The 22,302-nt window shown below is 37.0% G+C and overlaps 1 protein-coding gene across 9 annotated transcripts in view; it reads left to right on the top strand.

Moving 5' to 3' along the window:
* sif (guanine nucleotide exchange factor still life) overlaps positions 1-22,302 on the top strand; it is a 116,309-nt gene that overhangs the window by 81,096 nt on the left and 12,911 nt on the right. For all 9 annotated transcript variants that reach the window (XM_089737016.1, XM_089737009.1, XM_089737008.1 and 6 more), the window contains 7 exons: positions 443-643; positions 3,628-3,852; positions 6,495-6,681; positions 7,740-7,854; positions 10,016-10,170; positions 18,584-18,696; positions 21,204-21,377. In XM_089737016.1, coding sequence (XP_089593142.1) covers positions 443-643; positions 3,628-3,852; positions 6,495-6,681; positions 7,740-7,854; positions 10,016-10,170; positions 18,584-18,696; positions 21,204-21,377 — 1,170 coding nt within the window. The remainder of the gene's footprint in view (positions 1-442; positions 644-3,627; positions 3,853-6,494; positions 6,682-7,739; positions 7,855-10,015; positions 10,171-18,583; positions 18,697-21,203; positions 21,378-22,302) is intronic.

The following is a 22,302-nucleotide window of genomic DNA, read 5'->3' as shown; positions in this document are numbered from 1 at the left end:
ATTCAAAGTACCCACCTTGAGATGTAAGTTCTAAGGTCTCAGTATAGTTACAAGGGCTTTCCCACCCTTCAAACCGAAACGCATTTACTGCTTCACGGCAGAAATAGGCGGGGTGGTGGTACCTAGTCGTGCGGACTCTCAAGAGGTGCTACCACCAGTAATTACCAAATTATAATTTTGCGGGTTTGATTTTTATTACACGATGTTATTCCGTCACCGTGGAAGTCAATCGTGAACATTTGTTAAGTACTTATTTCATTAGAAAAATTGGTACCCGCCTGCGGGATTCGAACACCGGTGCATCGCTCGATACGAATGTACCGGACGTCTTATCCTTTAGGCCACGACGACTTCAGATAATTCAACTAAAATTACTACAAAACATACGTATACGATCTGTAAAAATAAACCGACACATAAGAATGTTGAAATATTGTCGTAGTCCCTGTTGACGCACGTGTCCCGCGGCACGAAGAGCACGCTGAACAAGCTGGGCGTGTTCACGGTGTCGTCCTTCCACGCGTTCATCTGCGCGCGCTCGCCGTCGCTTCTCAACAACCTGCTGGCGGGCCGCGGCGCCACCAAGCGGCGCCCGCCCAACCTCTCGCGCTCCAATTCGGCCTCCAGCAGGCGCTCCATGCAGGTCAGACTTCCAGTAAAAACGTCTCATATTAAGCCGTGTTCTGGCTGAGCCTTTGCTCGCCCACGGACTTTTTGGCGGGAACGCGAGGAGTGAAGTTGTGTGATTTGTTTTATTATATTTATTTAGTGTTGCTTCAGGTTTAAATGTGTAATAAAGGTGGTTTATTAACTGTTTAATATATGTGAAAGTGCACAAATGTCGGAAAATTAGACAAAAGCCGCTAGACGTAGCTTCTCGGGATCCTCTAAAGAGTCTACTAAAAAAATCTCAGTAAATGACCATCATTTTAATTTACTGAGATTATATTTCATCTCATATCATCTCATCTTATTTAATTTCACTCCATATTATGATTTTTCATAAGTATAAGAATATAAATTACAATAAGACATGACTTAAAGGTCTAAGTTACCAGGTCATAAAATCCCTTAAAAAATATATTGCTCGCCCACTTGTTCTGGTGAAACTGAAAGGCCTCCGGGCCACAAGCATTCATTCAATCATAAAAAAAATCGTTTTATTACATCAAAATCTACGGATTATATTAAACAAAGTCGTTAACGACTCGTCACTTAACTCATAAATTGCGTTGATGGTTGCTATTAAATTTAATGAGACGTCACATGTTATAAGGTAAACGTTTGACGACGAATCGCAACAGGATCGTTGGTAATTACGAGTATAACTAATAAAATTAGAACTACCCTCAAAAGGATAAAACTGTATGAATAGTTTTTATCTGATGTACAATCTCATTTTTACAAACACTATAAATAAATCGAATTTGAAAGGTAATTGATATTTAAGGGATTTTTACGGCATTAGAACTGTTCGTTTTATTAACTTGAGGATAAATAGGTTAGGGCACGAGAAGCGACCATTAGCCGCTGACGGTTGTGGCTGACTGCTCATCATTAAACGGCATTGTTTCCGCGATGAATTACGGCTAAGCTCATTACAAGTAAATCGGTAAATTATCGTTAACTTCTGTGCAGATAATCCTTTTAATTCCGAATTTACCGTGAGGTCGTATAAAGGGACGCATTGAATTTGTACCGGCTCCGATCGAATTCGTTATATTTGCTTTTAGCTTTCGTTTCTAAATATTATGTGTCAGAAAGGTTTTCAATACCTTTTATTTATGTACGTCATAAGTATTTCCTTTTACTTCTGAACGTACGTGTTCTTTTTGGTAATTCATCCCGAATATTTTTATAAAGAACTAGCGACCCGCCCTCGCTTCGCTTCGGAAACAGTAATTTATTATTGATTTCTCCAGTAGGTAATGGATGTTATTATACATATAAACTTTCCTCTTCAATCACCCTATCTATTAAAAAAAACCGCTTCAAAATCCGTTGCGTAGTTTTAAAGATTTAAGCATACATAGGGACAGAGAAAGCGACTTTGTTTTATACTATGTAGTGATGATGACTAAGCAAAAACTGTTAAAAATGGAATGTTATTTTTTCCGGAAAAAAAAGGGAATAAATGTGTATAAAGGTAAATATTGAAAGAGACGAACACCCCAAGCTGCGCGAGCAACACAGACGAGTATGATTTGTTATTGGGATTCAATTTGAGCCCAACTCGTCGTCCGCCTCGTCAGCGAGCATTTTAAATTTCCATTTTACATTCACTTATGTCAACGTATCACGTGTACATTACGTACGACATTTTGCTATTAAAATGAAGTACGCTTAGAAAAAACTGTTGTGTTCGATAAAATTGTGTTTGCATTATGTCGTCTTCTCGCATTAAAACTGTATAATCTCAAAACTTTTAGTTTTACAGGAGAGTGTTTTAAAGGTTTAATATGTAATATTTTTAATATTAATCATATTTGCAACATTTATATTTTATTTTTTACCAGTCACATTAACTGTCTTTTAAAGTAAGATAAAATTATGTATTAATTTTGTTAATACTAGTCAAAACATAGGTAAAGTAAAAAAAGAACTAAATCTAAACTACGCTCTTTTGACAGTATTTATGAGAAAAATACTGGTGATACCAAATGTTTACGCATATTAACTCAATTTTGAATATTTTTGGAAATTGTACACTTTTATTGCGAAAAGGCGATGTGTTTCGATATTTATTTTATGTAAATCCAACCTTCTAAAGATAAACTTTCTCGTTTTGTTTGATATTGTTCTCAATGAATAAATTAATAGCTATTTGGGTTTTATCAAAACTGGTTTGTTGTTTTTGCACACTAAAATATTTCATAGATTTTGGAAATCTCCGACAAATATTTTTTTATTCATAAAGCAATAAAAAATGTGTGTTCGGATACGATTTGAATTTATACAGTGGATATTTACCATAACATATTAGTTGTCTCACCATACACGCACTACATGAACCATAACCAGAAACGAAACCCGTAATAAAACCATTCCTTCTTTTTGGGATCGATCAAGAAGTTAAATTGATATTGACACAATAGTAGTAAAAATACTAATAATCCAAATATATTACGAATTAACCAACATTCAACATTTTCATTAATTTGAAAGCACCTTTAATCAATGCTATTGCTACAATTGATGACATTTAAAAAAGGACATAATAAAATTCTCGCAAAACACGCATTCCGAAAAAAAAACCTTGCGCGTGCAACTTGGTGCACTTGAATGAAGTGAAGCTTCTTTTCCGATGTGTAGTATTGTGATTTTCTTCATTTTTCATCCTTAAATCAGATTACTCTTGTAATAAAGAAAGTTTTGTATATGAGATGCGTCATCTTCGACATTTATATATATAATACTTCATTAAAATATTGGATGCTACTCGTTACTAATGCTCGCGCTGGCCTGTAACAGGTATTCTACGCGCATGCGTTTGAGTGCCACGCATTCATTCTCGTTCTGTCTCTTTCTAATATGGTAGCGTTAAACGTTTAACGCAACCTTGTTGGAAGTCGCATTAGAAGTTTCACTTCAAAAATCAATTTGTGAAAATGTTACATAAACCGCTAGATGTCCCGCGAGGATGGGGAGGCGGCCGTGCGTGTGTCGCTCCCGGAGGGCACGACCGCGACGGTGGGGGTCCGCGAGGGCATGTCGGTCGAGGAGTTCCTGGCCGCGGCCTGCGTCCGCCGCTCGCTCAACCCTCTGGAACATTTCGTGAGGGTCAAGAAACGACGCGACATGGAGGATCACAACTACTTTGTGCCGCACAGAAGCGATCTCATAGAAACTTACGTAAGTATTGAGTACCAATAGGGGTTCTGGCTTCGCGACATCTGATATGGGTACATGAAAAGGTTTAGCGTTTTAGTAAAAGAAAAATCAGTGCGTATTTCAGGATCGACATTTTTTCACGACAGATATTATTGAACCGATCCTTATACACGTTAACCCACAGTATTGGATACGGATATGTCCACATACCCAGAAAAGGTCTAAATAATCCGCACCAATAAGGAAAAAGATTTTTCACGTACATTTTTCCTAAAATGTCAAAATTCTAAGTAGAACAAGGATTTCGTTTTTGACCAGAATTCCCCCTTCATGTGTTCATATCAGTGAAGGAATATAAAGATGTATAAATGTTTTGTCACCGAGACGCGTCTTGAGTAGGGTTTGACAGCGCCCGTTCCACCGCAGACTTGCACAACATGCGGTCCTCAAAAAGTTATATTACATTCAATTTGAACCACAATAACGTAGTGTATAAGTTGTATAATAAAAGCTGAAAATTAACATGAAACTTAACATTAGAAAACACTATTTTTCAAAAACATCATCGGACGTATGCTGACTACAAGTCCTCTATTAGTAATTTAAATTACTGTGTCAATTGAAAAATTTTAATTGTAATAAGGAAAAATTATATAATATATAAAATCATTTCAAACCCAGGTAGTAAATAAACTAAAGAACGAAATTGATAGTCAATCTAATTGTATTTTAATATCCAAATGCATTTGTCTGAATCTTGTACGATTTGCGTTGATTGAGGTCCGACAGGAAACGGATTAAAATCCAGCTTTCAGTCTATAACAAGAATTGGTTTGACATTGAAGCTTCTTTTTAAGATACTACTTAGCGCTTTTTATAACTATTAATATCTGGAAAATCTAGGGGAATTGTTTTTGTTGAATTTTTTGTAAAAATAGTTAAATGGGAATTAAATAAGTAAAAGTCAAAAGTAATAGTTTAAGTAACAAAATCCAACTAAAACTAAGGATACAGAACTCGCTCTGTTTACGCAGCTCTGATTTACTGTTCTATCTATTTGACAGTAATTTCAGGACACTAAATTATTTAATGGGTTTAAATATGTAACCCAAAGGAAATCCTACAAGATCCTATTGCTTAAAAATTGATTCTGGGAATAAAACTGTTTGAACATCTTTAAATATTTATGACGAATTCATAATCATGATTACGACAGTTGTTAATGAATGCGTGGTTAAAGCCTAAAGTTAAAACATTTAATAAATTCACCGAGTCTGAATATTTTAACTGAAATTAGATTCAAAATAGGCCCTACTTTTTCCGTCTTTTTATATGATGTTTCATTGTAAGCGCACGTTTGCGCTTGATTCTAATATATATTAATAAATAAAATATATTATTAACTGAGCTAATAAATATCATGCCACTCATATTTTTTAAGATAAACATCGTGGAACTAAACCACGTTACGAATCGACAAGCGACTCAGCTTCAAGTTTCACGTTTTCTTTTATTTTTCATTCAAAAAAAACTAAAAAATAAAACATCAAAACGACTTTGATAGGAAAACAGAGTGACGGTTTATTGTTTTAAAGCATGGTTTATGCTGTCATTTCTTCAATTACATACTGTTCAGTTTCTGAATGGAAAAATGTCAGCGAGCGATGTCCGCCATTACACTAATCCTCTTTCAAATCCAGCCGCCAAGGGCAACGCATCAATTTTATAGTTTTCTGATCTTAAGTCCTTAATTTGTAACATAAAGTTTTAATAAATATATCATACAAAAAATACAGTCCACGCTTAATTACCATAACGCAACACATACAGTAATTATGTAACGTTGATGAAAATTTGAAAGCCGAACTAGGCTTCCGAAACCAAAGTCGACTCGATTGTAATAATTAATTTAGTCATAGTTCCCAAAGTGTAGACAAGTTAAAATTAATTAACATTTCGGAAGAAATTCACCTGATATATTGTTAATTCATAGTCGGGAATTTTACTTACTACATTATCGCACTAGTGGTTGCCTTATCTTAACCGAATATCACAAATTTGATATTGGGCAGGCAACGATGTATTTTCAGTGCTCTTTCAGAAAATAATACTTAATGTGATTTCGCGAGTGCTCGCCGCTGGCAACAAGAGAACGTTAAAGCTAGGACATTAGTCTTTTACCTTTTACTATGACACCTATACACTTCAACTTCGAGTACATGTCTGAAGATACACTACCACTTCCAGTGAATGCTAGGTGTGTCGTGAGTTCGTATGCTACGACCAAAAAATCGATCGCATTTCTGCAAGCGTAAGCAGCGTTTGTTGTCGTCCTGAAATACTTTATTTCAATTTCATATACGTTCGTTCAAGATGAATACAAATATGCAATGAACATGCGTAAACTTTCGTCAGTGCATTCAAATCGCATTATTTGTTCGATAAACAAACCCGATAATAGGGTTGTCTTTACACGTGATCAACACTATTTCAAAAATATATCAATATACCCTACATTTTGATTAATATGTAGGACAAAAAACAACATTTAAAAATCGAGTGCAAATGTATCCAAATGACCCATTTTTGCTCCAATAAATGTAGCGTAGAAGTCGCTTTGCGCTTCACGTGTCGTATTAAAAGATCTTTTAATTCCGATTTAGCTGCACACACACGAAGTTGTCGAAGTTTGTGCTAAAATCCTGTACCAAGTAGAGCTGCAACGTAACACTCTCGAGCAAATGTGGGGCTTCAGTGTTGAGGCAGAGCTTATTGAGAACGCTGAACGTCAAGACGAACTGTGCTGCTACGTAAGTCGGGTCGAGGACAAGAGCGTCGCCATGCAAAACGGTAAGCCATGTACTGACCATCAATAAACACGTACACGGTACAATATGTCCTTTGATTTTGCTATTGGAAGTTTTTTTTTATTGCATAGTCGGTTGGACGAGCTCACAGCCTAGGTGCTAAGTGGTTACCGGAGCCCATAGATATCTACAACATCCCACCTTGAGATATGAGTTCTAAGATCTCAGTATAGTTACAACGGCTGCCCCAGCCGTCAAACCGAAACGCATTACTGCTTCACGGCAAAAATAGACAGGGTGGTGGTACCTACCTGTGCGGACTCACAAGAGGTGCTACCATCAGCAAGTAGAACATAAATACACTTTTAACAATTTAGAATTTGAAGCACCCTTATAGCGACAGGAAAAGTATCGTAAAAAAAACGAATACGAATGTTCAATTTGAATATTTACCTGACAGGGAAATCTGCGAACGTCATATTATGATAAAATAAATGTAATTTCTAACTGTCACAAACGGTATAGCGCGGTCGGCAGATAAATTACTCTAAAAAATATTTATGCTGACGCTTGTTCTAAAACCACTAACACGTGAGAGTACTATCTATATAAGATATGCAAAAAACGAAATTCCAAGAAATAAAACTTGAAACATAAACATTTGAAGATTTTGTCGAAAATTTCATACATACTCAAGGTAAAGTTTATTGTCTTTGTATCTTAATTTGTTTTTGTAACTGAGGGAAATGTTTGGCATTACGTTATATTTACATAGAGATACTTAGAAACTTTTAACTCAGTTTTCCATTGTGAACAAACTTCTCGTTCAAAGAATCCTATATGTACACCTACCACACACCATTGTTTAAATTCTTTTGTTCCGTAGCCTCCTACGCCTTTGTGAAATTTACAAACAACTTTCCTGTTTTTTGTTGTCAATTTGAAAAAAAAAATGTTTATTTTTTATTCACCTCACGCCTAAACCAATATCCTGATACCGTGTCTGAATAAAGCTCGAATATTTCATTTCCGTTCTTATTTTGTAATCTTGAAATCAAAAAGCTAAATGAGCGAGTTCACTGCAGCTGTTCTTTGCGTTAGGTATCATCAAAGGCGACGAAATAATGGTGATCAACGGAGCGATCGTATCCGACCTCGACATGATGTACTTGGAAAGCGTATTGCAAGAGGAACTCTCCCTGGTCATGATGATGAGGTATTTAACTAACTATTTAAAGGTAAATTATTTAGACATAATTAACATAATGAATCTTGAAATAGGTAATTATTTCAGCTTTTTTTTTTAAATAAAGAAATCATGTTTTTTTAAACAGAAATAGATTTAATAATTTACCCGTTGAACGCTTATAAACTTATTGTAGGTATTTACGGTAATAGTGTTGATGATCTTCATTAGGTGGCTCAAATATACTAAATAATGTAAACTGTTTCACGTTTTCATCAACAAATTTAGTAAATTAATAAGTTCGAAAACAAAACAAACGTTCGTTTCTAATGTTAATGGTTTAGAAGTTCAATCGGAAAGCTAATTTTCGAAACTAAAAAAAATATTACAAAAACTTGCAAGTTAATGAAAACTCACCGACCGTCAGTGTTGCCTGGTTACCGCCGATATTAATCAGCCGATCCGCGCTGCGCGTTCGTTTACATGGAGAACAAATAGAGCTGCAAATAAAAAAAATCGTAAATCTTCACCGAGCAGAGAGCGTAGTGGGTCGTCCCCGTTTCGCAGCGCCCCGATGGAACAGGAAGGCGGGCGCCTGGCACCTAATAAAACGGAAGTTAAAGTGCGCTCGGTGCCGGCTCGAGGCAGGCGAGGCCGCTCTACGGCATTTCCCGTCCTCATACACCTGACCTTTTGCGACCGCGACAAGTTTATTGAGGCGCTCGCTGCGACCTACATGCGCGCCCCGCTGCATGTCCGCCGCCCATTGTTGGCGCCCGCAATCCAACCTCCAATAATATCCCCGGACAAATGACAAATGCGATGTTATTGCTCTTGTAAAACGTAAAACCGTTTCAACTCAGAAACTGTACGCGCTGCTGAATGTGGCGTACACAACTTGAGATTTAGATAGGAAGAAATCGCTGATAGTCAAAGAATATCCGTTTATTATATACTTCGCTAACAAGTAACTAGTTCTATCTATGTTGATGTGGTGATTACCGCTATATATCAGTCCTGAACGTGTACTGACGCTTTATACTACGATTTGAGTAAAGCGATGTAAAAGCGCTGATGACATGTGATATGACATGACTCATACATATTCCCGGGCGAGAGAGATATGAGTGGATGATGATCATGAGTTTCCAAAAAATGCTTACCCGTACTAAAACTTTGCTGCATAATAATACTACAATTGAACCGTAAGTGCCGAGAGTGTCTCCAATGTATTAAATATAGTATATCTAATTTAATTTATCGTGAATAAAATGGAAAGGTACCATAGTAATTCCGTTCTGAAGCTTATCCGCTTTTATATTCGTAATAACTGTTCGTAGCCGCGGGACGAGGGCCGCGATGTGATGCGTCAGCTTTAAAACGTTAATCCTGAAACAACTTGTTGTTTGCTAAATTTAAATTCAGATCATGTAAAGTATTGTAGCTCTTAGCTTCGTGTTCGGCCTGTAAATGTTTTAAATGAGTGAGTTAGTTGAGCAATAATTCCGTAGCTATGCAGATATACAACTGGAAGAAATAATCAAGCGACAGTTTACACGGAAAATACGAAGAAAGGCTTTTACGTTTCGATTTAATAAAATCCCGCTAAAATAATAGACAGTCAACATTTTCATAAATACAAAACAAAAAAATATATATTTTGACGTTCGTATGAATCGTTATGTTTTCATTATCTACATGTCAAGCGACCGCAGGGGCACATACGCGCTACTTTAAGACATAATTGTATGACAGTAACGAATATATTAAAAACTGATTGTTTCGTGACGGAAATAGGGGGAAGTGGGGTGATGGTGTCAAAACGCGCAGCTAGTTATATAAACGACCGTATCGATGTTCAAGCTAGGAGTGTATAGAAAATAACAGGCGGATGCAAATGTTGACGATAAGTGGAGGAGTAGCTTTTTTTTATTGCTTAGATGGGTGGACGAGCTCACAGCCCACCCTGTGTTAAATGGTCACTGGAGCCCATAGACATCTACAACGTAAATGAGCCACCCATCTTCTAAGGTCTCAGTATAGTTACAACGGCTACCCCACCCTTCAAACCGAAACGCATTGCTGCTTCACGGTAGAAATAGGCAAGGCGGTGCTACCTACCCGTGCGGACTCCAAAGAGGTCCTACCACCAGTAGCTAGCAGCGTCGCGAGACTGTTCGTTGCCGCACAGGTCGTCGCGCACGGAGCCGCCGGAGGTGTCGGGCGTGCTGCGCGGCGCCACCGACGACATCATCGACTCGCTGGTGTGCCCCCCGCCCCCCACCGACCCGCCCGTCATCTCCGACGACATGATCTCCGGACTCATCGTACCCGCGCCTGCCTGGAGTGAGTACCGCACACGCATTCAAACTAACACTCGTACCGTTCTTATGCCAACATATATAGGTTCTTTTTTATCTTTATTTAAGGAGACTATTCACCTAGTGAATATGTCACTCCATTGTGCAACAATAGAGAGTAACTACAAACAAAATAATTATATAAAAAAATTAAGGTAACTATTATCGTGTCTGTAGGCCCATCAAAACTATTTTATAAAATGACTTAGCCATTCCGGATTCCGGAAAGGCTAATACATAATTTACACCTCCAACTTGTCGAAAATGGTTTTTGACAATTGAAACGAGTGGCTTTCAAGAAATGGCTCATTTTTACCTACATAGTACTAGCTTGGCAAGTATTTAAAAAACGACTTTTTTGTTATTGTCCGTGGAGATAAATGAGCATACGGCCCATCTGATGGTGAGTGGTTACCGTCGCCCATGGACTTCAGCAATGCCAGGGCGCACAGCCAAGCCGCTGCCTACAGTTTAATACTCTCCACAAGCCTCGTTTGAAGAAGGACAAAATATCTGACAAAAAATGTTATTGTTATGTTGTCCCCATCATATCAAATAACATCCAAACGGTTACTTAATTACAGCATGTTTTTTGGTAACAAATAAGATTCTTGTATTTTTAGATATTAGAAATATTATTTTTTTACCTTGGAAAACTCAAGAGTAAACAAACTATTCTTTTACTTATTTTTGTCACGTATAATACCATTGTTACTACTTTGTATCATACTCAAGCTTACTTAGAATAAGTGCAATTTACTTAACTACAGAATAAAAAAATATATACGTGTAAAAGAAAAATCATATAATATTTGTAATATTTTTGTATTGTATTGGTATTGATTGTTCCCAACTCTTAGATTTTGACCGAAACGCCACTAAGTTGGCCACTAATGCGTTTCTCATGATTTAGATTCATTTACGTGTTCTATAATACTTTTTTTGTCAATGAAATTTTTCTTTTGAAAAAGCGAGAACGTTTTTGTTTCTTTTGTTATGGTTAACGCTTAGTAGCTATCTACTAAACTCAATCAAAACATCAGCTGACAAACTAGAGGAGATAAAGATACTGAACTGTTTTTTGTTCTTTGCCCATATTGTTTGATTTGGGAACGTCAAAAGTGTCAACGAGCGACGTCCGCTATGACACTTTTCCCTTTTCAATTCCAGCCGCCAAGGGCGACGCATCGATTTAATATTTCATATATTCATATATATTTAATTTGTCACATAAGGACTAATAAAGATATCAAAACCAATAAATACAGGCCACTCTCATTTACCACAATGCAACACATGGTCCTTCGAGCCGGAAGGATCATATTTTGCATCCATATACAATATACTTAAGCATATTGTATATGAATGCAATGGAAACATGCAATAATAACAAAACACATACAACTCGTATTTTTATTACATTGAATTGATGCTCTATTTATAGAAATCAAGAAGAAAAATTCATCATTTAAAAAAAAATCAACGCACAGCTTTATAACAGAGTATCATGAACAGAACACTAATTCGAAAACCAGCTATGTCAATTTAATATGAAACTAAATTGCAAAGCGTCGTTGAAACTTCAATCAACTAAATAGACGTTATCCTAGGCAACAGGCAGTGGGCACGATCAATAGATGTACGCCCCCAGCTGTCGACTGCACACAGCCGGATCGTAACGATTTTACAAATAACATTCTACGGAATATAATTTATATCTCCATCGGACATTTTTATAACCAACCCATGATATCCGGTCGAGGACCATCCAGGCAAAATATATGGAATACATAAATTTGCTAAAAATATTTTCATGCTACATATACTTTTTATTTTTTTTATTGCTTAGATGGGTGGACGAGCTCACAACCCACCTGGTGTTAAGTGGTTACTGGAGCCCATAGACATCTACAACGTAAATGTGCCACCCACCTTGAGATATAAGCTCTAAGGTCTCAGTATAGTTACAACGGGTGCCCTACCCTTCAAACCGAAACGCATTACTGCTTCACGACGAAAATAGGCAGGGCGGTGTTACCTACCCGTGCGGATTCACAAGAGGTCCTACCACCAGTAATTACGCAAATTATAATTTGGATTTTTATTACACGATGTTATCCCTTCACCGTGGAAGTTAATCATGAACATTTGTTAAGTACGTATTTCATTAGAAAAATTGGTACCCGCCTGCGGGATACGGGCACCGTTGCATCGCTAGGTACGAATGCACCGGACGTTTTATCTTTTAGGCCACAACGACTTCAAAATACGTATTATATTCAAAATACGTAAGAAGTACTAAGATAAAAACCTTCCTGTTGTTAAAACAACAACTGTAACAAGTTTCAATCGGATATTTAAATGTTGACTTTAACAAAAATAAATATTAAATTTTAGCTTATCTGCATCGTTGATATAATCTATGTGGAAATTTACTTTATGTAAAATGTGTCATCATTTCCGCTGGAGAAACAGTCAGACCGGTAACGAATACAAAATGGCTCGCTCGCGATTTATAAATGCGCGCTGTCATTGACATCAATTAAACCATTTCTATCGTGCCTAAAACGCTTTTGTTTTATTCCTAATTAATACATCGCTCTCTTAACGACAAAGTCATTATTTTGTTAAAAGGAGTTCAGTTGTGTCGTTAAATTGTAATATAATACAGGATCGCGGAACCGAAAACGATATTCATTTTCATAATCGAAACCTTAAAAATTCGTTTCTGATTTTAACATCGAGCTATCATTTGAAGAGTGAAATGTCTTGAATATCTATAAGTTCTTTCATTTCAGTAAATCGATTTGTTTTTTTGAGTAGATTGTTTTATAATTTTTTATTTTTATTTGTCATATCAAATTTTTTCGATGTTACTGCTTGTGTTAATTTTCATCATGAAGTAGATAGAATATGTAAAACGTCGTATAATTTACTAAGGTGTATTCACACTGAAACGTGACTACAAGCTCACGGTCCGTCTGGTGTTAAGCCTTTACAAAAACTCATAAACACATTTGTGACCTGATTGTAACTATATAATGTTGGGCTAGAATATGACCACCCGTCATTTCCCGAGGATCTTGTAAGATCGACCAAGGTATTAATCGGAGAATGGGCCACAGCGTTCTCTGAATATTATATCAGCGTACTGCGACCGCCAACTGACATTTACTCGATTGTGGTAGGACGTATTATAGCATGCAGGGGTAGATGCCATTCTATTTCTGTCGCGAAGCAGTCATGCGCGCTCATTTGAAGGGTGGAGCAGGTTTTATACAATACAACTGGGGCTTCGACTTCGAATTCCGTAAACTGCTGTGAGACGTTAAGTCGATGTCCCGATAACATTGAATATGCTGCTATCGCATTCGTCCAACCGAAGAGCATGATTGCCTCGATTCAGAGATGAACAGAGCTTTGATGCAAACGCTATTTCAGAGCGCACAAGGCGCCCGAGGCTAGTAATCACTTTAGGAATTATCCGAAGGAAGATAGGGTTGGGTAGGTAAATATGATTAGGATGCTACGGACGGATGATTGGGATGTAGTAGCAGCTGGAGAAGGTCGGGATCGCATTACCGTTATCTTCTGATTAATAGCTGGACAGACTCTATGCTGTTATGGTGCCTAAATTCCCTAGTCTCCGACTATACATTTTATCCAATACTTACAGACCTTACATTTTAATTAATAAAAAAGTTCAGTTTACCTTTTGATATGTTAATTTTATCTCAAACAAACCTCTGTTTTCTTCCTTAAAGGAAGTGATTCTTTCAATAGACTCATATAATATTCCTTAAAAAATTTAAACTAGGTACTGAATTAAAAAAAGTTTCATCCTCATATTGAGAGAACGATTTGTTTTTAAATGCTTTATGCAACGAGGGCTTAATATATTTAATAGAAGTGTCTATAATGCAGTGAAAAACTGTAGCTTTCATTGTTAAAGTTTTATATCCCTATACTGAAAAAATTTCAGTTTTGCTTCCGAAATAAAATAGTAATCGAGGTGGCTCGGTGATGTAAATCCCAACAAACATAGTTAAAGGGACTCAAATTTTGACATCAGATGAGAGTATGTAATTTACTAGAATGTTCACGTATCAGCAACACAAGAGGCAATTATTACGACATGTTGAGCCGATGCGTAGTTGTTATTCGTTTTATGACAACCATATAAGTATCGGTGCGCGACTTCACGGGACGGGAAGCTTTAGTGTGGGTGGTGAAAACAATGGAAGTCACTCTGTAAAGAACCACATTATTTGTTCTCACATTCTCACCTAATGATACTGTTTTTTTTTCTACTTATATCTTTTCAATAAATGAAAAAAAAAAAATTGTTTTATTTGCTCTAGTTAGAGAAATTAATATTTGATAATAAATCTACTGAATCGTGTGAAGAAACAAGTAATTATATGTCAATAATTAATTCCTAAGAAACCTACACTAGTGTTTTATTATCAATAATATGTATCTATCTTTTTATCAGTGTCAGTAGAAAATATTAATTTCGTTCTCTTCTTAACATATCGTAATACCTGCGTAATATCTTCGCGAAGTCTAAAATACCTAGTCAGGTCATCAATTCTGTCACATGTTTAATGTAAAATAATTGAAACAAGTGTTATTCATTATGTAACCATTCATATACCAAAATGAACTTAACAAAACATAGATTCTTATGACACTAAAGTTTATTCAAAATGACCTCCGTCATTTTGAATACAGGCCTTCAATCTGCGCGGCCAGTCGTCTATCGCAGCACGAACGAGGTCCATGTCAATATCGGCGGCTGCCTTAATCAAGGATGTCTTGAGTGACTCCAAATTGGGATGAGGCTTTGAGCACGCCTTTTCCTCCAAGTGTTGCCATATCTTGTAATCTAACGGATTCAAATCTGGACTGGAGGAGGGTCAGTCTTCGTGCCGGATGCAGTCGATTTCACGCGCCGCCAGCCAGTCTTGTGTGCTCTTCGCTCTATGAGCTGGCGCCGAATCTTGTTGGAATACCCAGTGCCTGTTATTGAACATGGTATGAGAAACAGGTTCCACAAGGTTCGTCAGGACTGTATTTTGATACACAACTGCATTCATTTTTACACCTTTCTCACAAAAATGTACCTCTGTTAAGCCCCAATAAGAAACTCCCACCATACCATGAGCGAGGATGGAAAATGACCTCGTTGGACACGCGGAATACGGTTGCTCGCTTCTTCACTACTGTGTGTGTACACCTTATCATTTTGGTTGTTGTAGCTCTCTTCTACGGTAAAAATTTTTTCATCCGAAAAAAGAATTTCCCGATATTTTTTTCCCGCGTACCGCTTCAACAAAGCGCGGCATCTCTTCAGTCTCAGGTCCATTAGACGAGCATTGAAACGATGTCCTGTTTTTCTTCGATATGCCCGAAGGCCTAAGTCTTCATTTAACACCCTTTTCACCGTCGTTCTGCTTAACCCCATCTGAAGGGCCAACAGTTTCTGCTTATGTTTGGGATTTCTTTGAATTCGCACCTTCACAGCTTTTATCACTGCTGGAGTCCTAACAGACCGAGGGCGACCACTTCTTGACCTGTCATCTATACTAGAGTCTTCATTGTATCGTTAGATGGTACGATAAACGAATATTTTGGTTATATTCAAAAATGTTCAGTATGTTAAAAATTTGAATTGGCGCGTAACCGCAACGATGCAACGCAATAACTGCAACACGGTCTTCTTTAAGCGTCCACTCCATATTTAAAAATGAGTAAAATTCTAAAAGTATACATTTTTATTTTCATGAACAATTCGAAATTCGAATTCAATAAACTTTTTTGTGGCCAGCATTCTAAAAGAAAAGTTTTTACTGTGTGACAATACTTATGACCTGACTAGTTACACTTTTTCTTCTTTTTCCGCACCTTATCCCACTAGGTGGGCTCAGCTCAGCTATTTTTCTTTTCCATTCTCTTCTATCAGCCGTCATCTCAACACTCATTCCTCTCACTCTCATATCGTCATTCACACACAACATCCATGTCTTCTTCGGTCGACCTCTTCCCCCTCTCTACTTAGATCTAAAATAACTATATAAACATTTTACATATTATTATTACTTTTATACACATACATTTATTTTATAGACCATTACAGATATAATACCAATTTCATTCCAAACTTAAAAAAACACGCATAAAATTACTCTGGAAGCTATTATTATTATTCTATTACATTAATATAAAGCAAAATATGTTGCATCTGGATTAACTGTAGCATAAATGTTACATTTTACACAGAAATACTGCACAAAATATTGTCAGAATTTCAAAACAAAGGTGTAGCTTTATGCAGAACATAAAGGCCGTGACCTCACTCCCGGCTATTTGCATGTCCCCAATGTTGTCACAGCGCGTCGAAAAAACTGATTGTGTGACATCTTACCAAAAATGTTTTCACAAACAGCCACGGTGCAATTACATATTCGAATTTTAGCTAACAAAATTATTAAGTGACATTGTTGTAAGTGAAAGAAAAACGAATCGAAGCAGTTCAATATGTTGGAACGATGAAATAAGGTCTCACGGAGAAGAACTCGATTAGGCGGCCTAGGTCAAGATAAAATCATAGATAAAGGTCACCCAGTTCCGACGACATTGATTCATAGAGAAAATAGATTAGATATGCAAGTTAGATTTTGCAATAATGGACATATCTTCAGTTTTCTCTCTGAATAATGACATTAGAGCCGTACTTTATATTGTACGACTCATTACTTCACTTATTACTTCCTCACCTATTACTTCCAAGGATCTATGTTTCGTTTTTGTATTTGATAAATTTAAGATTGTAAACTTACTTATTTCTATCGAGCAGTAACACGTTCCCGTTTGAAGGTTGAGTTGCTATAGTTACTTGAGTTAATTTTACTGGTGGTAGGACTTCTTGTAAATCCGCACGGGTAGGTACCACCACCACGCCTATTCTGCCGTGAAGCAGTAATGCGTTTCGCAATATCTACGATTTGTTAAATTACACTGTTTTATTACATAACAATAAAACTATCAAATGAATACGTATTGAAGCAATGAACTAACAATGCTATCATCATCGATACCGTTGAATGTCGCGTCAATTAACATTCGTACCGTAAATTTAATTTAAAAATTCATTAAACTGGATTCCACGTTCTGATATTGGAACAATATAATTAACTCAGTATTTATCTTGTATCTGAATTGGAATTCGAAAACTCTTTTCTACTTCGAGTTTTGTTTAAATATATTTTATTTTAAAATTTAAATTTTCATCATTTAACTTTCGTAGTGATCCTGCGAAACAATTACTGATACTTATTTTTGATTTAAAAGAAAATCTCGTTTTTACTTAAACACTGCAAAAATCATACTTAAACTGTAAACTTTTGTAGTTTTCTTTAACTTATACAATGTACGTCACTTTCACTTGTAACATACATTATATATGTAAGCATGAAATGGATGTATTATCTAAATCAGTAGAGTTGAAATACCTGCTCGTGAGGACTACACCCCAACACGTAATAATATGTTCTTTGTTTTGGTCATCGATCAATTGCCAAGACCCAAAATCGGGCGTGTTAGTTATGCTCGTTGGATATTAGGACATGCGCTGGATGCACAACTTCCGAGCAATTCACGAGCACGGCGGCGACGAGGTCGACCGGTCATCTCCGGCTCGGCGCACCGCAACCGCGCCGTACCCTAATATGAATCTATTTCACGCGCCCCGAATATTGTATGTTGAATTTTAGACGTGATCATTCGTGACGTGGCTTTCGAGTTCAGCCTTGTGTTTGTAATGTGAATATTTCTTGTAATCCTTGATTGATCCGATAAAATGACAATCCTTTTTCTTACAATCCACCTATTGTAACAGCATCGGGCCTCTTACCCGTTAGACCACGGAGACGACATTTTTGTTATTTCTAAGATTCGTATACGGTCTCATGGTCCACCTGGTGTTAAGTAGTCACCGGAGCCCATAGATATCAGCAACTTAAATGCCGCCACCCACTTTGAGATATGAGTTCTTTGTCTCAGTTTTCAGTACATCCCTGCCTCATCCTTGAAGCCGAAACGCATTACTGCTTCACGACAGAAATAGGCAAGGCCTCTAAGCCCTCAAAATGGTGGAGATATTAAAGGCTTAAAGGACACAATATTGTCGGATTAGATAGAATATCATGAAAAATTGTTCATGAAGATTCATCAAAGTATTACAGTTTTTCCGACCCTTTGAAACGAGTTCCTGTGTGTACATACGTATGGAATCCGAAATATGTATGCTTGGGAAAATTGATCGAAAGCCGTTTATACATCTTTTCAACTTGTATGCTTAAAGTTATATTATAATATTACCCTTTTATTTCGTTTAGGTAAGGAGTTGTACAGCCCGGAGGCGGAGGCCCACGGTGGGGACTCGGTCAACACCGGCCCGCCCAAAGTTAGCTCGCGAACTAACTCCTTCGAAATTGAAAATCTTTTAAAGGTAAACTACACTACACGAACATCACATAGCGCTTCTGACCTTAACACATGGCTTCGTGCGATCCTGATTCAATTATCAATCTCCGAAGACTTACCTCATTTATTTCGTTACGTCGCACTCGCGCTGAGATATCATGGTAATGTCTCTCTCGCATAATAAGTCTCCTGGGCACGAACTCCTTTATAATACACCTTCTTATGGAAGGGACTATCTGGAGACGAGTGCTTTCTTATATTAGATCTACATAAGAATAATTAATTTCCCTTTTATGATTATTATATTAATATTTCCATTTATTTATCAAAGAGGTCAGTGTGATTACTGCCGGTTCTGAGAATAATAAATTGTACTACTGAGTATTATTAGTATACAGTATGAACATGTGAAATGATATTGTGCTACAAATAATAAACATTACAGTGGACGAAAGGTGTTGTTAAAACAAAATTGAGGTTTTTATTATCCTTAAACTGAGAAAATGAACTTAATTTCCACCTGGTATTAGGTAGTTGTCGGAGCCTATAAAAATCACAAAGATAATGCTCTCCGACCCGGAGACGGAAGGCCAAAGCTCAACTGAGCTATATTAATTAAAATTATAACTTTAAATATACCGTTAATCCTCTTTGAATTGGAAGTCAAAGGTACAAGAGAGAGCATCGGAGAGTAACAATATACATTATATAGAGTTAGCGTAACTTTAGCTTAAAACCGGATATCCTGAACGTTATAAAGCTTTTAGTGAAACTATGCAGAATATTTTACAAAATTTTCGAAGCACATTTAACTGAATATTAACTAAGTCGAATGTATAGAATCTGTAAAGCGAATAAAGTTGTATTTCGTATTTATGAATTTTTAAAGTAAAGATGTGATGAGTATCTTTATCAAAATATAAAAAAAATCTCGAAACTTTCACGACCATTGTGATGCTGTCGAATACTAATAAATTCTGAAATTTCAAACTTTTGCTCCTTCAAGTTTATGAAATGATTAGATTCTATCAAACCTGTCATTTCTTTGTAACGTTGGTGTTCTTAAAATGAGCAGCACCCCTCAACTTTTGTTAAACTAGTAGGAATCGTGCTTTTCTTCTTCGAACACTGAAAAAAAAGTCAGCTTTAAATTCCGTTGATTATATTTATTTATGAAAGTTATTATTATTATTTTTTTTTTTTGCTTAGATGGGTGGACGAGCTCACAGCCCACCTGTTGTTAAGTGGTTACTGGAGCCCATAGACATCTACAACGTAAATGCGCCACCCACCTTGAGATATAAGTTGTAAGGTCTCAGTATAGTTACAACGGCTGCCCCACCCTTCAAACCGAAACGCATTACTGCTTCACGGCAGAAATAGGCAGGGCGGTGGTACCTACCCGTGCGGACTCACAAGAGGTCCTACCACCAGTAATTACGCAAATTATAATTTTGCGGGTTTCAATTTTATTACACGATGTTATTCCTTCACCGTGGAAGTCAATCGTGAACATTCGCCGAGTACATATTTCATTAGAAAAATTGGTACCCGCCTGAGATTCGAACACCGGCGCATCGCTCAACACGAATGCACGAATTATTCCTTATCCTTTAAATCGTGTAGCTTTCAATATTATAACTCTACAAGTGAATTCGTAAATTCCGCCAGTGCGCCATGCTAAGTGACTATTGAACCACGTAAGTGTAATATTTTCAGGATCCAACGAAAACATCCCTTATTGTTAGGAAATCTAAATGTAAATTACATTGAGATAAAGGACATTTCGATAGTACCTATCAGATAACTCTGAACCGTGGTGGCTCAATACGGATCCTAAATTAGGTTCATACTTCATGGCTCATTGTTCTTGTTTAGTGACGCATTTTACATAGAATGATTGCTTTGAAATGTATGTCTGTTAATTTGAACGTCGCAACTGGTGGAAAATGTACCATTTCTGTTTGATCTGTTTGTGGTACAAGTGACTTGAACGTATTTGCATATTAAAATCCTGAGTTAAGTGATACCTGTTTTTCTTTACCTAATCGCTAGTAGCCTAAGGAGCTATAAGTACTAGCTCATCATGGACGAGTAAGTGAGCTCACGGGCTCAACCTGAGAGAGTTAATACGAACCCTAGCAAAAGCAGTGCTTCGCTGAATTTACCACCGGATCAGGAACGCGACTCACTGAGAAGATCCAGCCAGAAACTCAGTGGGTTAATTTACCCGGCGAGCCCTTCACCGCAAGCGATGGGTTCGACGAAGACAGTAACCGGTGCAAGCGGTGCTATTCGTATAGGACCTTCGACGTGTGTGTTGCATGCGTGGCGTGGTTGCCTAAAACACGTCATTTCGGATCCTCTCGATCCACTAACGCTCCTTTTAGGTACCTCAAGCACCGGTCATCGTGTTAGCAACGTCAGGTTTGAGCCCCGTGAGCTCATCTACTTGCCCGGTTGCGCTGAGGTAACCTCTCAAGGCTATCAGCTTAGGTAGGAAAATAAAAACGTGGGTGTGTGCGTGCGCAGAGCGCGGAGCAGGTGACGGGGTGGTGCCGCTCGCCCGCCGAGACGCGGCGCGGGAGTCCCACCGGGAGCGTGGCCAGCGCCGCCGCCGGGACTCCCTCGCGACACCTCTCCGACGCCGACAAGCTCAGGAAGGTGCTGCTCGAACTGGTCGACACTGAGCGTGCCTACGTCAAGGTGAGACTTATATTCTTCATATCTAAATTTAGATTTATTGTTACAAGACTTAAATATCATATAACGTAATATTTGAACTTAGTTGATTTAACAAAAAAATCTACAGAATTTTATATACGTGATGACTTCAATTGATGCATAAAGAACTCATGTTATGAAATTACTAAAATGTTAAAGTAATATGGTAATTAATTGGGATTGTAACTTTATACATATTGATTTTTTTAATCACATATTTGCTTTCATCTCCAATAAAACTACTTTAACTGATCCATCAATAGTGCAATATACGTTTATTGCAAATGTTGCATTTCACTACTTTCCAACTAATTGTCTACCTTTATAAAACTGTCACAAAAATATATATACACATTGTATGTATTAAAATTTTTTTTTATATGTAATGCAGTATTAAATTACATGTAATAAGAAATTTTTCTCAGTTTTTGGCTTATTTTACTTGTGCGATCTTAGTGCTTGGCCATTTCTCTATTGATATTTATTGATTACTACTTTTAGATTTAATTAACGTAATTAAAACTGGCATTTAAAAGTTATGTGAAATATAAAAACTCGTATGAAACCGGAAATTGAGCTAGATTTGTCGATTTTTCTTAAGAATATTTTTCTTTTAAGGACTGGTTTTAGGGATATCTATGTAGACATTCAACAAGTGTGCTTCATAATGTTTGAGTTGAACAGATGTTTTAAATCAAAGTAGTAGTTTGTCCACACTTTTAAAGCGCGACCAGAACGCGTTTTTCAGAGAATTGCGTTATCTTATGATTATGTTAAGTTATATGAGTTATTATTATATTTTATATAATAACTCATTTAACTTAACAATACTTAAAGTTAATATATCCGAATTACACTTGCAAGCAGTCAAACTACCGTACATATTGTATGAATATGCAAGAAACAC

Source organism: Bombyx mandarina, chromosome 22 (genome assembly GCF_030267445.1).
Source record: "Bombyx mandarina strain Sakado chromosome 22, ASM3026744v2".
NCBI classification, from domain to species: Eukaryota; Metazoa; Arthropoda; class Insecta; order Lepidoptera; family Bombycidae; genus Bombyx; species Bombyx mandarina.
This window is presented reverse-complemented; position numbering and strand designations above follow the sequence as displayed.